Source organism: Xenopus laevis, chromosome 6L (genome assembly GCF_017654675.1).
Source record: "Xenopus laevis strain J_2021 chromosome 6L, Xenopus_laevis_v10.1, whole genome shotgun sequence".
NCBI classification, from domain to species: domain Eukaryota; kingdom Metazoa; phylum Chordata; class Amphibia; order Anura; family Pipidae; genus Xenopus; species Xenopus laevis.
This window is the reverse complement of record NC_054381.1, coordinates 88551926-88564397: the sequence shown is the minus strand read 5'-3', so window position 1 is coordinate 88564397 and position 12472 is coordinate 88551926. Positions and strand designations below refer to the sequence as shown.

Genomic DNA, 12472 nt, shown 5'->3' with positions numbered 1-12472 from the left:
ACGTATAAAGAAAACATTGTCTCTATTGTGTTCTATTCCTATGTGCAGATTGCAGTTACAGCTGTTTCTAAGCTACAATTTGTGTACCAAAACTACAACTGTTCACTTTCTAAGTGATACAAATTACAGTCCAATTAAAGGGATTGGGTAAAGGCACTAGCCTAGCCACTCGCCAGTAATATACAATCAGGAAAAAAGAGAGCTGATACCTTGTCTGCTACAAACGGGGGAATCCCAAACTTTATTCCATGGTGCTCACAACACTTCTCGTTTGGCCTTGTACCTTATATGGTCATGTACTTCTAACTTGTGATATTTTAAAATTGGTTACATTATATTATGTATGTATAATCCTACGTATAAAGAAAACATTGTCTCTATTGTGTTCTATTCCTATGTGCAGATTGCAGTTACAGCTGTTTCTAAGCTACAATTTGTGTACCAAAACTACAACTGTTCACTTTCTAAGTGATACAAATTACAGTCCAATTAAAGGGATTGGGTAAAGGCACTAGCCTAGCCCAATTACAGTCCAATTAAAGGGATTGGGTAAAGGCACTAGCCTAGCCACTCGCCAGTAATATACAATCAGTGTTCTATTCCTATGTGCAGATTGCAGTTACAGCTGTTTCTAAGCTACAATTTGTGTACCAAAACTACAACTGTTCACTTTCTAAGTGATACAAATTACAGTCCAATTAAAGGGATTGGGTAAAGGCACTAGCCTAGCCACTCGCCAGTAATATACAATCAGGAAAAAAGAGAGCTGATACCTTGTCTGCTACAAACGGGGGAATCCCAAACTTTATTCCATGGTGCTCACAACACTTCACAGTGATCAAACGTTTCTGGACCGCATGGCCCTTCCTCAGTGACAATCAACCAGAGAGGCAAACGAATTGTGACCCCTAGTGGTGGTCATCAAATATACATAGAAAAAGATTATTAACCATTTGTATCCAATGTGTTAAAATCCATAAACGTGTATACATCAGTACAAAATAATAAGATTATAGTGTTCTGTTTTCTTTGTCTTTGCCCATAAAACACATTCTTGTGAATAACTATCCTAGTCAGAAAATGCATGTAAAAGTGCATCCTATTCCACCTGTAATAAGTACAATATAAAACATAATCATAATAAATCACAAATTTTACTAGTAGTTACTCACTGACTAAAAAACAAGAATTAGAAGGATAAAAAGGATATACAAGATATAAAGGGTGTTTCTACCTTACCGAAATATGTGGAGTTCTACTTGATACTGCAAGAAAAATATTAACAATTAATATATTATTACACTTAAAGAAGTACCATCAATTAATATATATTATTAAACTTTGTTAATAAAAACAGTTCAAGCCCCAACTTTCATTCAAACCCTTCGGGGACATAGTATCTAGCTTCCAGATCCAGAAGCACTCTCTCTGGAGTAGTTTTTTGTCAACATTGACATAGTTCGTTTTAATTTCTTCTAGGACATGCCATTGTAGTTGTGCCACGTTATGTTTACATTCTGCCCAATGTCGGCTAATGGAAGTAGCCTTTGTCTGTGTGTTATGGATTGAGCTGCGATGTTCATTTATATGAACCCTCACCATTCTATTGGTTTTTCCTACGTAACCCTTTATGCACGGGCACTTTAGGTAATAGATTACATTCTTGGATATGCGTGTAAAATATCCTTTTAATTTAATTTTAGTGCCCTGTGTTGGATGCAACACTGTATCTCCTTTTATGATACTATTACAATTCTGGCATGACATGCATGGAAAGGTGCCTACTACTGGCTTCCCTAAAAAATCTTTGTTTAGATACTATAGGGGTTGCAAATCTGTATGTACTAAAAAATCATTTGTATTTTTTTTGGTACATACAGATTTGCAAGTTTTTTGTTGCATACAGACAGATTTGCAACCCCCTATAGTATCTAAACAAAGATTTTTAGGGAAGCCAGTAGTAGGCACCTTTCCATACATGTCATGCCAGAATTGTAATAGTATTATAAATAATTTGATGATACTGAAAGTTAAATGCTGCTGGTCTGGCACTTGTAGTTTTACATTGCTACAAAACATCGACAAACCCTAATTTTAAGATTTATGAAGAGATTTGAATTTTCAAAATAAATGCTACTAGCTAAACTCACTCAACACAAAATTGAAAAATATACAGAAAGCAAACTATTTATTATTGATATAATTCTATACATAAAAATATTTGCTACATTACTTCAGTTACCAGATGTACTACCCTTTTTAAAACCAGATTATTGTGGGATTTTTTAGTGTCAAGCACCAGATGTGTGTTACTGCTTGTATAGGCCACTAGATGAAACATAACACCAATGCAGCGCACTAAGAACATCTCAGACGATATCCAAGATAATTAATTGGCTAGAGGCATTTTTTACAATATCCTTTTATATATTGAAACCCTTTTTCAATATTAAAAAAAAATGTGTACACTGTAACTGTTGAATGTCACTTTGTTAATCCTAAAACAGATCATCTGGCAAATACAGGGAAAAAAAATCAATATGGCAAACATTCTAAACTGTTGTCCTATATGCACAAAATTATGTTTAACCGCAAGGTTGGATTTCATATTATTAGATAAACTAGAATTATTCTGAGTCCTTCTGCAAGTATAAAAATATCTCAGCAATTGAAAAAAAAACTGATCTTAGTAGCAGTGTAGTGAAAACTGGTTCCTGACTACAGCAGTTACAAAGCTTTAACAATCACACTTTCCCGAAATTAAATGTCTACTCAAAATATCACCCATACTTGTGTGCACTTCTAAAGATGGATGGCAAACTCAAAATATTATTAGATAGAGTGAGCTGAAATCAGAGAAATTATTAGTACTGTACAAAATAACGACACGTGCATTACATTGTAACAAAAGATGCACTGATGTCCATTCTGGCAATTAGGAACACTAATAACAAAAATAGAGCCGTGATATTACATGAAAGCATCCAATTCAGCTAATATGGTCAAACATAGAGCTTTATTTTTATGAACTTTTGTTTATTCTCTGATTGCTCTTCAGTAATACATATGGCAGAACAGGTTGAACGAAATATTTCTTCTACGTTACATCATGCAGAGTTTATGTTCTTTCTTTTAGAAGCCCAGCTCAGTCCGAATTGATCAGCTTGATCGAGAGCAGTTTAACCCAGATGTAATTACATTCCCTATCATTGTCCATTTTGGAATAAGACCTGCTCAGCTAAGTTATGCTGGAGACCCCCAGTAAGTTGTTTTTCTTCTTTATGATGTATTTGGTATGTTAACATTTGAAAAAGTTTCTTCAGAGTGTCTGAAAATCACTCCAGATGCAGCTACAATTTTGGAGTATTGTATCAAGAATTTTTGCCATTTCGCTATTTGGCCTTTCTTGTCTTCCTTTATGCTGTTGCAGATGTGAAGTATGACTTAAAAATAGAAAATGTATAACTGTAACTGATAAGAATCCTACAATGTTTATTTATTGATATTGAATGGTAGAAGTGTGCTAAAAATGTATATTTATGTAAGGCCACCGTTTCTATCAGTGGAAGGTCTGACCTCCCCAGTTTTGTTATAGCTGTTAGGTTCTCTTTACCTTGCTTCATAGTATCTGCTATTCTCATAAGATAATACATGGTAGTGATTGGGCCAGTTAAAATGGATTGGAAGTCTTTTAGTTCAACACTCAATATGAAAACTTTTGGATATCATACGTTTATAATTTCTGGGTTTTTGATATTCTTAGCAATTTGCTCCTCTGTCCAAATCTGAGTTTGGGGGTAATAATTCAGTTCTCTCACTCTTCACACCAGAGCATCATAGGTGTGGTTTTAGGTAGTGTAAACATAAAATAACACACTTTGCAGCATATCAAAGATAAATTCAAAAGAAATCATACTCCCGGATTGTTGCTATTAAAGTGTAGGTACTAATTGCAAAGAAATAATGATGCTAAACAAATGTAGAGGAACCTAAAAGGGCTAACCACTAACCCTGCTGCCCTTTTCTGCCTTATAGAGCCAAATACAACAAACCAGAAAGTTTAGGGTCTCTAGTTGTGTGATTCAGTAGTGAAGAGGGAAGCTTCTGGAAGGGAGCAGGGCTATATCAGGCTCTTGATCCCCTTAAATCAATTGACTTGAACATTGTTTTTTATTTGTCTTACATTTGGTGTATTCATTGTTTAAATGTTTTTTGTAGTATTAAAGTATGGACATTCAAATTATGAAAATTTCAGAAAACCCCAGGCCCCAAGCTTTCTGAATAATAGATCCCATTCATGTACATAATATGTTAATCAAACATATACACCTATATTGTGAGTCACTTACTAAGATTAGGTAAGTGACTACTCAGATTATGATTTAATAGGAAATAAAATGGGGTGCTATATTTTCACTGCTCACAACTATAGGTTTGCATTCTGGTTTGCTATGGGGCACACACAATGTTTGATTAACACAAAGTAATAGCAATGCTAGCCACATGCATCAGCAAACAATATTTCTGTGTATGCCATATCCCTAAGGACATGCCCTGAATCTGGACATACTCCTGCTCTTGGGCTTTTTCTATTACAATGTAAATAAAAGAAAAAGCAAAATGTTGTTAATTTTGGTCATTTATTTACTTTAATTGAGAATATGTTAATTGCTCTATTTGTATGTAATTCCTGGTCCTTGCTGTCTGACTGTTTGTCATTGTGCTTGATCCCCCTCACTAATGAGGAACGGGAAGAATGTCGGTGTCTTTATTTCTGCAGTTCATGATCTAGAACACAAAGAAAACATTACCATTAATATTGATTGCATACATTGAACTGCTGTTTACATACATTTGTCACTGTCTTTATTTCAATAAAGTCTTTAATGAAGATGCATGTTCTTCTTCTAATTGTTTATTGAAAACTTTGAAAAACAAGAGCCTAATTACCCATGTCTAGCTAACAGGGGGGGGGGGATTGTTGCTGTAACATTCCAAAAGCAAGTTAGTTGATAGTGTGTGTGTATTATTATGTTATGTGTATTTAATATAGTGCAGACACATGCAGCTATTTTAAGAGATTATGAGATTATACATCATTCACATGTGTTCCTGTCCTAGTGAGTTTTATATTCTAAGGTGTATATCACATTCACACACATTATGGTCTGTTTCATAACAAGAAGCCAGTTCACTCACCTGTATGCTTTTGTGGGAGGAAACCAGAGTACTTGGTGTGTGTGTGTATACTACATTTGCTGTGTTCCTACATGTTTTCAGTGAATTAAAGGCAACAAATGTCTGTTGAGGTTATTATTAGTTTATAATGTTAGTGTTTTTTCCAGTACAGATAAAACAAAGCTTAATTGCTTACAGCTCATATAACGGAGTCAGTTTAGATGGTTTAATGCCCTTATTAAGCTCCGTCTGCGCATGAATTTGCTAAGTGTGGGTTCCAGAGCATTAACATGGCATATCAAATACATACATTTCAGATTTAAGTTTTGATTAATTTTGTAGTGTTGGTGCAAATGTTAAAATGAAATTCATTTCAAAATGGACATGAATGTGTAAAAGTGCAGATGAGTATATAATAAGGGCATTCTATTTTCTAATGTTTTTTTTTTTTGTAAGAAGTTTTCATTGCTTAGTGTTACTCAAACAAACAAAAACACACCCATTTATACAGGGTTACACGCATAAAGCCTACACAGAGTCATGCAGAGGCATATTAGAGTGAATAGTATAGAGGGACCTTCCTGTGATATGCGAATACATATGAGATATTGTACCCCCTTTTATAATGTGTATAGCTATTACAACTCTCCAGGGAGAGGGAAAAGGTTGCAGTGCCTGTTGAGAGGCAATAAAACTCAATAGCATTCTCTAATAGCCTCTATTCATTTTCAGTAGGGGGTGGATTAGCATTTATAGCACATTTGTCTTTGTGCTGGTAAAATATTAATACAGTCAGGTGTATGTAGAAAGTTTTTTAAAGCTAAATTCACATATGTTATGTGATGACTTTTAAGTCATCGGCAATAGTGGGTGGCTGGCTCGGAAATACTGTAAATGGTTCTAAAATGTTTTTTTGTGGAAAGGGAATTATGTTGACTGTATTTCAGGTTGACAAACATGTGCGTTTAACTATTGTCTGAAATGTTGTCACATACGTCATACTAAAAAGGTTTGTGAAGAAAGCATCAGAATTCTAAAGTGTACATGAATGAGCAGAAAGCACGCTTGCATGTCTATAAAGTGGCTGTTGGAACAGCAGGGTATCATTAACTCTGCCTACCCTTTGGTATTCAGGAAACAAACTAATGTAGCTTTCTAGTCACAATCACATTTTGTATTGCTGCTGTTACTGTGCTTCAGCCTCCCAGAGCATTTATAGCATCATGATCTGTGACACCTGTCTGAAGCTGATATACCCAGGCAGAGCAGAGTGAGGAACAAACAAGGGATTGCAGTTATTTGCTGGGTAGGTCCGATATCCCGTTAGTCTGCAAACAAATCATTTTGTAGAGCCGGCTGTCCAATATGAATCACCAGTCATCTTGCTGAAAGTTAGCAACAGTTTGAACTCCAGACTGTAGTAGACACAGAGTCAAAGTGAGGGGTTAGCTGTGATTTCCTGGACTAAGAGAAGAGTTAACTGCTGCATTTCTCATTCTGATTTTCTCTGTTTAGGTACCAGAAATTATGGAAAAGCTACGTGAAATTGCGCCATCTACTGGCTAATAGCCCCAAAGTCAAACAAGCTGACAAGCAGAAATTGGTCCAGAGGGAGGTAAGTTTATTTTTACCCAAGGAGAACAATTAATGAGGCACAGTTTAGTTTGAGTTCAGCATGATCTCTAATGCTGCCATGTAGGCCTCAAAGGAATTCTTTGCATTTACTCATTGCACATTATCTGTGGTTTTTTACAAGAAAAGATTTTCACAGGAGAGATTTTTTTATGTTTGAATTAAAGATCCAGTTTTCTTTCTAATGCTGAAATCATTACCAGATAACTGTGCTGGCAAAGACATTTGTTTTGATGCAGCTATAAATTAGCATAAAAGAACCTGGCAAATCCAAGGGTTAAATAACAACGAAGTGGATGATTAGAGCAATGTGAGATATGGAAATAAGCTGCGCGTTTTATCAGCTCGGTTGTGTGACTTGTCAAGCTTATTATAATCAAATTTATTTTGAATGCATTAAAACATTAGAGCTCCTCATTATTAGCTTTCTAAAGGAATAAACGAGCTCTCACGTTTTTTAGCTGCCGTGGAAACTTTTCATTAAAGGCTGCATTGTTCTGCTGAAATGTTTCAAGTTACAGTTAATAGCTAAAAGTCTGAAAGATCTTCTGCTATTGCGTTTTCAGCTAGTGACCTTCATGTTTGCCTCCTGCTGTTTTACCAGACTTGCATTTACTATAAAGCATGTTGTGAGGCATATAGCCCTACAGCCCTAGTAATTGACTGCTGTGCTGAACACCGTACCATCCAAACCCATTTGGTCCTTACCCCATAGAGCTTACTATCTACTTTGTTGTGCCTGAGGCGCAAGGAGCGAGCAACATACCCACATTATAAGTAACTGCAATAATTTAAAGCTAAGGATCAATGTGTTCCTCAATAAATGACTTCCCTGAATATATTTCTGGCGAATCTAAAAATCTGGCTTTATATAAAATGTATTTTACAAAGTGGCAGGTACTCTGTTAAAGAAATCATGTTTTTATACAGCTCAGATAATAATATTATAGAGTGATTAGCATTTCACAGTCAGAAGCCATAGTAAAATAATCATTTGCCACCTCTGAAGAATATTTAACTCCCATATTATTTGCTAGTGGTTTCCTTATAACTTTAATTTATTCAGCTCAGAGCTGCCAAATTTTCTTTGCTGTGGTAGGGATAACAATAAATCTCATTATCAAAATAACGGTTTACTTGAATATAGTGTGTGGTTATGAAGTTTGCACCAAAAACGAACTTCATGCTCATTCTCTTATCTTGTGTATTGGAGTAGTTACCCCTAGTAGTTATTTCTCTGTAATAATTAGGCAGTGCTAGCTTCTATTATAGGAATTATTTATTGGAATGGGAAGCAGCATGTGGGGGAGGTCATTTGGATTCCCCAGTTGTAATGGCAATTCCTAGAAAACCAATGCAGTCAGTGCTTTATGTTCTATAGACCTGAATACATAAATATACGCATACAATAACTGAGTGGTTGGCCTAGGATATTGTTCCGTTGGACCCACAGTTGTTTAAAATACCCTGACTTTTTTGGAGTAAGCTGTTTTAGAGGGTTTTATGCTGATCCACTGCATGGGCTTTTTTATTGATATTATGGGGTGTAAACTAAAATTACTAAAAGTAATTCAGACAAATTGACAACTCCTGTTCCTATACTGTACACAAGTGAAAATATGTTGTATACAGGTATAGTAAGTATAATGCTTTGCGTGTAAGATACTGGTATGGGATACGTTATCCGGATACCCGCAATTCAGATACAGTATAGCTAGTAGGAAGTAGGTATGAAGATCCAAATTACGGAAAGATCCGGAAAACCCCAGGTCCCAAGCATTCTGTATGATAGGTCCCATTTCTGTATATGGATGACAACCCGCTGTGTATTAATCAGGTATATTTTATTTAAAAGGAATTGTTCAGTATAAAAATAAAAACTGGATAAATAGACAGGCTGTGCAAAATAAAAAATGTTTTTAATATACTTAGTTAGCCAAAAATGTAGTCTATAAAGGCTGTAGTGACTGGATGTGCAACATAATAGCCAGAACACTACTTTCTGCTTTTCAGCTCTCTTGGTTTCCACTGATTGGCAGGGCCGGATTTACAAAGTGGGCTCCCCTAGGCCCACTGCCGTTCGTCGCCCCTGTCCTCCAGGGGGACAGGAGCAATGGGCATTGGCGCATGGGAAATATTGTAAAAATATTGTATCTCCAGCACATCCCCAGTGTCTTTGAACCAATGTGGGTGTGGTTGGGCAGCGTGCCACCCCCTTAAAATCCTGCCGCCCTAGGCCCGGGCCTAGGTGGTCTTTCCACAAATCCGGGCCTGCTGATTGATTACCAGGCAGTAACCAATCAGTGACTTGAGGGGGGGCACATGGGGCATAACTGTTGCTATTGAATCTGAGCTACATGCTGAGGATCAATTGTAAACTCGCTTTACAGTTATGTCCCATGTGGCCCCCTTCAAGTCGCTGACTGACTCAGATTTAGAGAGCTGCAAAGCAAGAAACAGTGTTCTGTTCTGTTATATAAGACATTCACTCACTCCAGCCTTTATAGATGACATTTTTGGCTAGCTAACTATATTAGAAATATTTTTTTATTATTATTTTTTTTATAACTTTCTTTTTATTGAGATTTTCCAAGAAAATATTTTTCCATACAAAGCATTTCAAAAATAAAAATAATACAAAAACAAAAGTTATCCAGTGGTCAAGAGGTAGACATATACAGTTACATCAGATCAGTATAGTAAGCACCCAGCACACCTGGGGGTGCATCCAAATGACATTCCATTTAAACATATGCAAAAGTAAACAGTAGACATTAGGGCAATAACGGGGGAATGTAATAAAAATCGCTAACGGAAAAACTATTGCAATGCGAAAAGTTATGCCTTTGCGCGAACAAATTTTGCTTTGTGCGAATTTAATATAGCTTTTGCGTGCCCGGAAACTGTTTAGCAACCACTTCCGACGGTGGAAGACCGTTTGCGAATTTTATAGTTTGCGCCAATGCGCAGTCAATGTAATAAAACTTCTTACTGAAAACGTCGTTATGTTTGCTCCAAAAGATTACGACACCTTCAAGCACTTCTTATAAGTGCGCAATTAAAATTCGCAATGCGCAATTAAAATTCGCAATGCAATAACAGTTTAAGGAACAATATTACATTGCGAGATGTGGATTTTTAGTCTTATTGGTGCAAATTGTTTTGCTCTTTGCGACTTTTATTACATTCCCCTGTAAGTGTTCATTACTAAGGGTGAACGTATGGATAACTCCATTGCTTTACCCCATCTTACATTTTTTATTATTATTTACCCATTTTTTATTTTTACACTGAGCTGTTTCTTTAAGATTTTTTCACGAGTGGAAAATAATGTTGTTTACCATTGAAATTGATGTTATACATAACAATGACATGATATTTGCTATGCTCACATTTACTTATAACCTGAAATTTTAGTTTAGCAAAATGTTATGGTCACAGATTACCTTAATTTAAACAGCATTTTGATTTACTTTTGTTGACTCCTCTTTCTGGACAAGATCTAAAAAAAAAAGTTACTTAGAATGATATTTTTATGTATAGTATATGTTTTTGGTTGAGAATCCCCTTTTGAATAGCCAATTTGTAGAGTTTATTAACTGCAGACTCCAATGGCATTAGCTCTTCTTGTACCAGCTGGACAACTAATGCTTCTAGAGTGATAGCTATAAAGCATATTAATCTGACAAAAATACCAAGTGAAGCAGGTTTTGTCTGGGCAAGCCTGCTTCAGGCCTACAGCATTGGGGGAGCACTCTTTAACCTTACCTTACCTAATAACCACACAGAATTAATAAGAAAAAATTACTATTTCTAGTTGCAACACTGTTTCAATACTTAGCAAAACAATTCAGAAAGAATGGAATGAAGAGCAAACTAAATCATAGGCTTTTTAAGCTACAGTGAGCTTTTTGTTTTCTTTGGTTAGCCTGCTTCAGGCCTGCAGCAAAGCAATTAATAGTGTAATTTTGGAATCAGTGAAGCAGGGCAAGTGCATACGGAAGTGCCCTGGGATATTTTTGTGTCACATTGGAATCCTGGCACCTCATCATTGCTTAAACATATCCGCAATAAGTTTCCTGCATAGATGAGTTTGCATCACACAGCTTCTCATAGGGTCACTTTAAAGGAATACTTCACCTTGGTATTATGTAGACAATGGTATTCTAGGATAATTTGCAGATATTTATTTCTCCTTTTTTTAATTTTACCTCCATTATCTATAACAGTGCTTTACCTTGAAAATAATGGTAAGATTGTTTTTCTGTGGTTTTGCAGTATTACCTGGTATTTATGTAGTGTTGAGAAGTAGAACATATAATAGAGATTTCTAAATCGGAGGAGGACCTCCGTGCTACCCTCTAAGCCAACCTGCTGCCCAATCATTTTGTTCTGCAGCTCCTCAGTTTGGAGTTTATTCAGCAATCGGGTAGCAATTTGAAAGGAAGAATAGAAGATGACCGTGACCTTCCAGTTTGGCCCAGATATTTAGCTACATATCCAGATTTTTCTGAATTCCATCAGAATAACCATGTCTTATTCTTACTGTACACAACATTTCACTCAATCCCTTCCACAGGGATAGCATCAGCATTAATTGACAAAACCAGAAACCCATGCCGAATAATGACCATTATGAACAAATGTGCCAGGTAGATAGACAGCACTCCACCAGCCTTCAGAATGTCGGGGCACAACGAAACGTTTGGGAACATGTTTAAAGGAGTTTTTCAGCTTTCAAAACTTTTTACAGTTCAGTTGGTATCAGATAGTTCACCAGAAATAGACTTTTTCCAATTACTTTCCATCTTTTATTTTTTACTGTTTTTCCAAAATCTAAGTTAAATGTCTCTGGCAGCTCAGTAGTTCAGGTGTAGACTCTAACCCAGTGATCCCCAACCAGTAGCTCGTGAGCAATACGTTGCTCTCCAACCCCTTGGATGTTGCTCCCAGTGGCCTCAAACCAGGTGCTTATTTTTGAATTCCAGGCAAGTTTTGGTTGTATAAAAACCAGGTGCACTGCCAAACAGAGCCTCAATGTAGGTTGACAATCAACATAGGGGCTACCAAATGGCCAATCACAGCACTTACTGTATTTGGCACCCCAAAAACATTTTTCATGCTAGTGTTCCTCCCCAACTCCTTTTACTTCTGAATGTTGCTCATGTTTCAAAAGGTTGGGGATCCCTGCTCTAACCTGTTACAATTTTGCAATACATTTCTCAGAAGCATCTCTGGGGTATTAGCAAGTATTGTATCAATTCTAACAGCTGCCTTTAATGAAACTTAGGAATTCAGCTCCGCAGGAACAAAGATAAGAAATGTATCCACTAAATGTATCAATTTAGAACAGTTTACAGGGTCGGCGACCCCCCCCAGAGCTGCTCAATATTAGAAAAACAGTCACACATAGAAAATAGAAAGCAATTTGAAAAAGTCTTTATTTCTGGTGATCTGAAAACCAACTGAACTGAAAAAAAGCTGAACAACCCCTTTAATGGACTTTTATAATGACATATTATTCTCTGCTTAATTGTAAGTGCAATATAGCTTTATTTGAATTAAGGTTCTGATACAATTTGACACTATGGGAGCACGCCCATCTTCTTCTTATTATTATATAGTGAATAAAGAACCCCATCTTGTAAAATATAAGGATATA

General features: G+C 36.2%; 1 protein-coding gene across 3 annotated transcripts in view; it reads left to right on the top strand.

The window, feature by feature from the left end:
* Positions 1-12472, top strand: part of drosha.L (drosha ribonuclease type III L homeolog) — a 150619-nt gene that overhangs the window by 66021 nt on the left and 72126 nt on the right. For all 3 annotated transcript variants that reach the window (XM_041566246.1, XM_018267704.2, XM_041566247.1), the window contains 2 exons: positions 3137-3261; positions 6694-6793. In XM_041566246.1, the coding sequence (XP_041422180.1) occupies positions 3137-3261; positions 6694-6793 (225 nt within the window). The remainder of the gene's footprint in view (positions 1-3136; positions 3262-6693; positions 6794-12472) is intronic.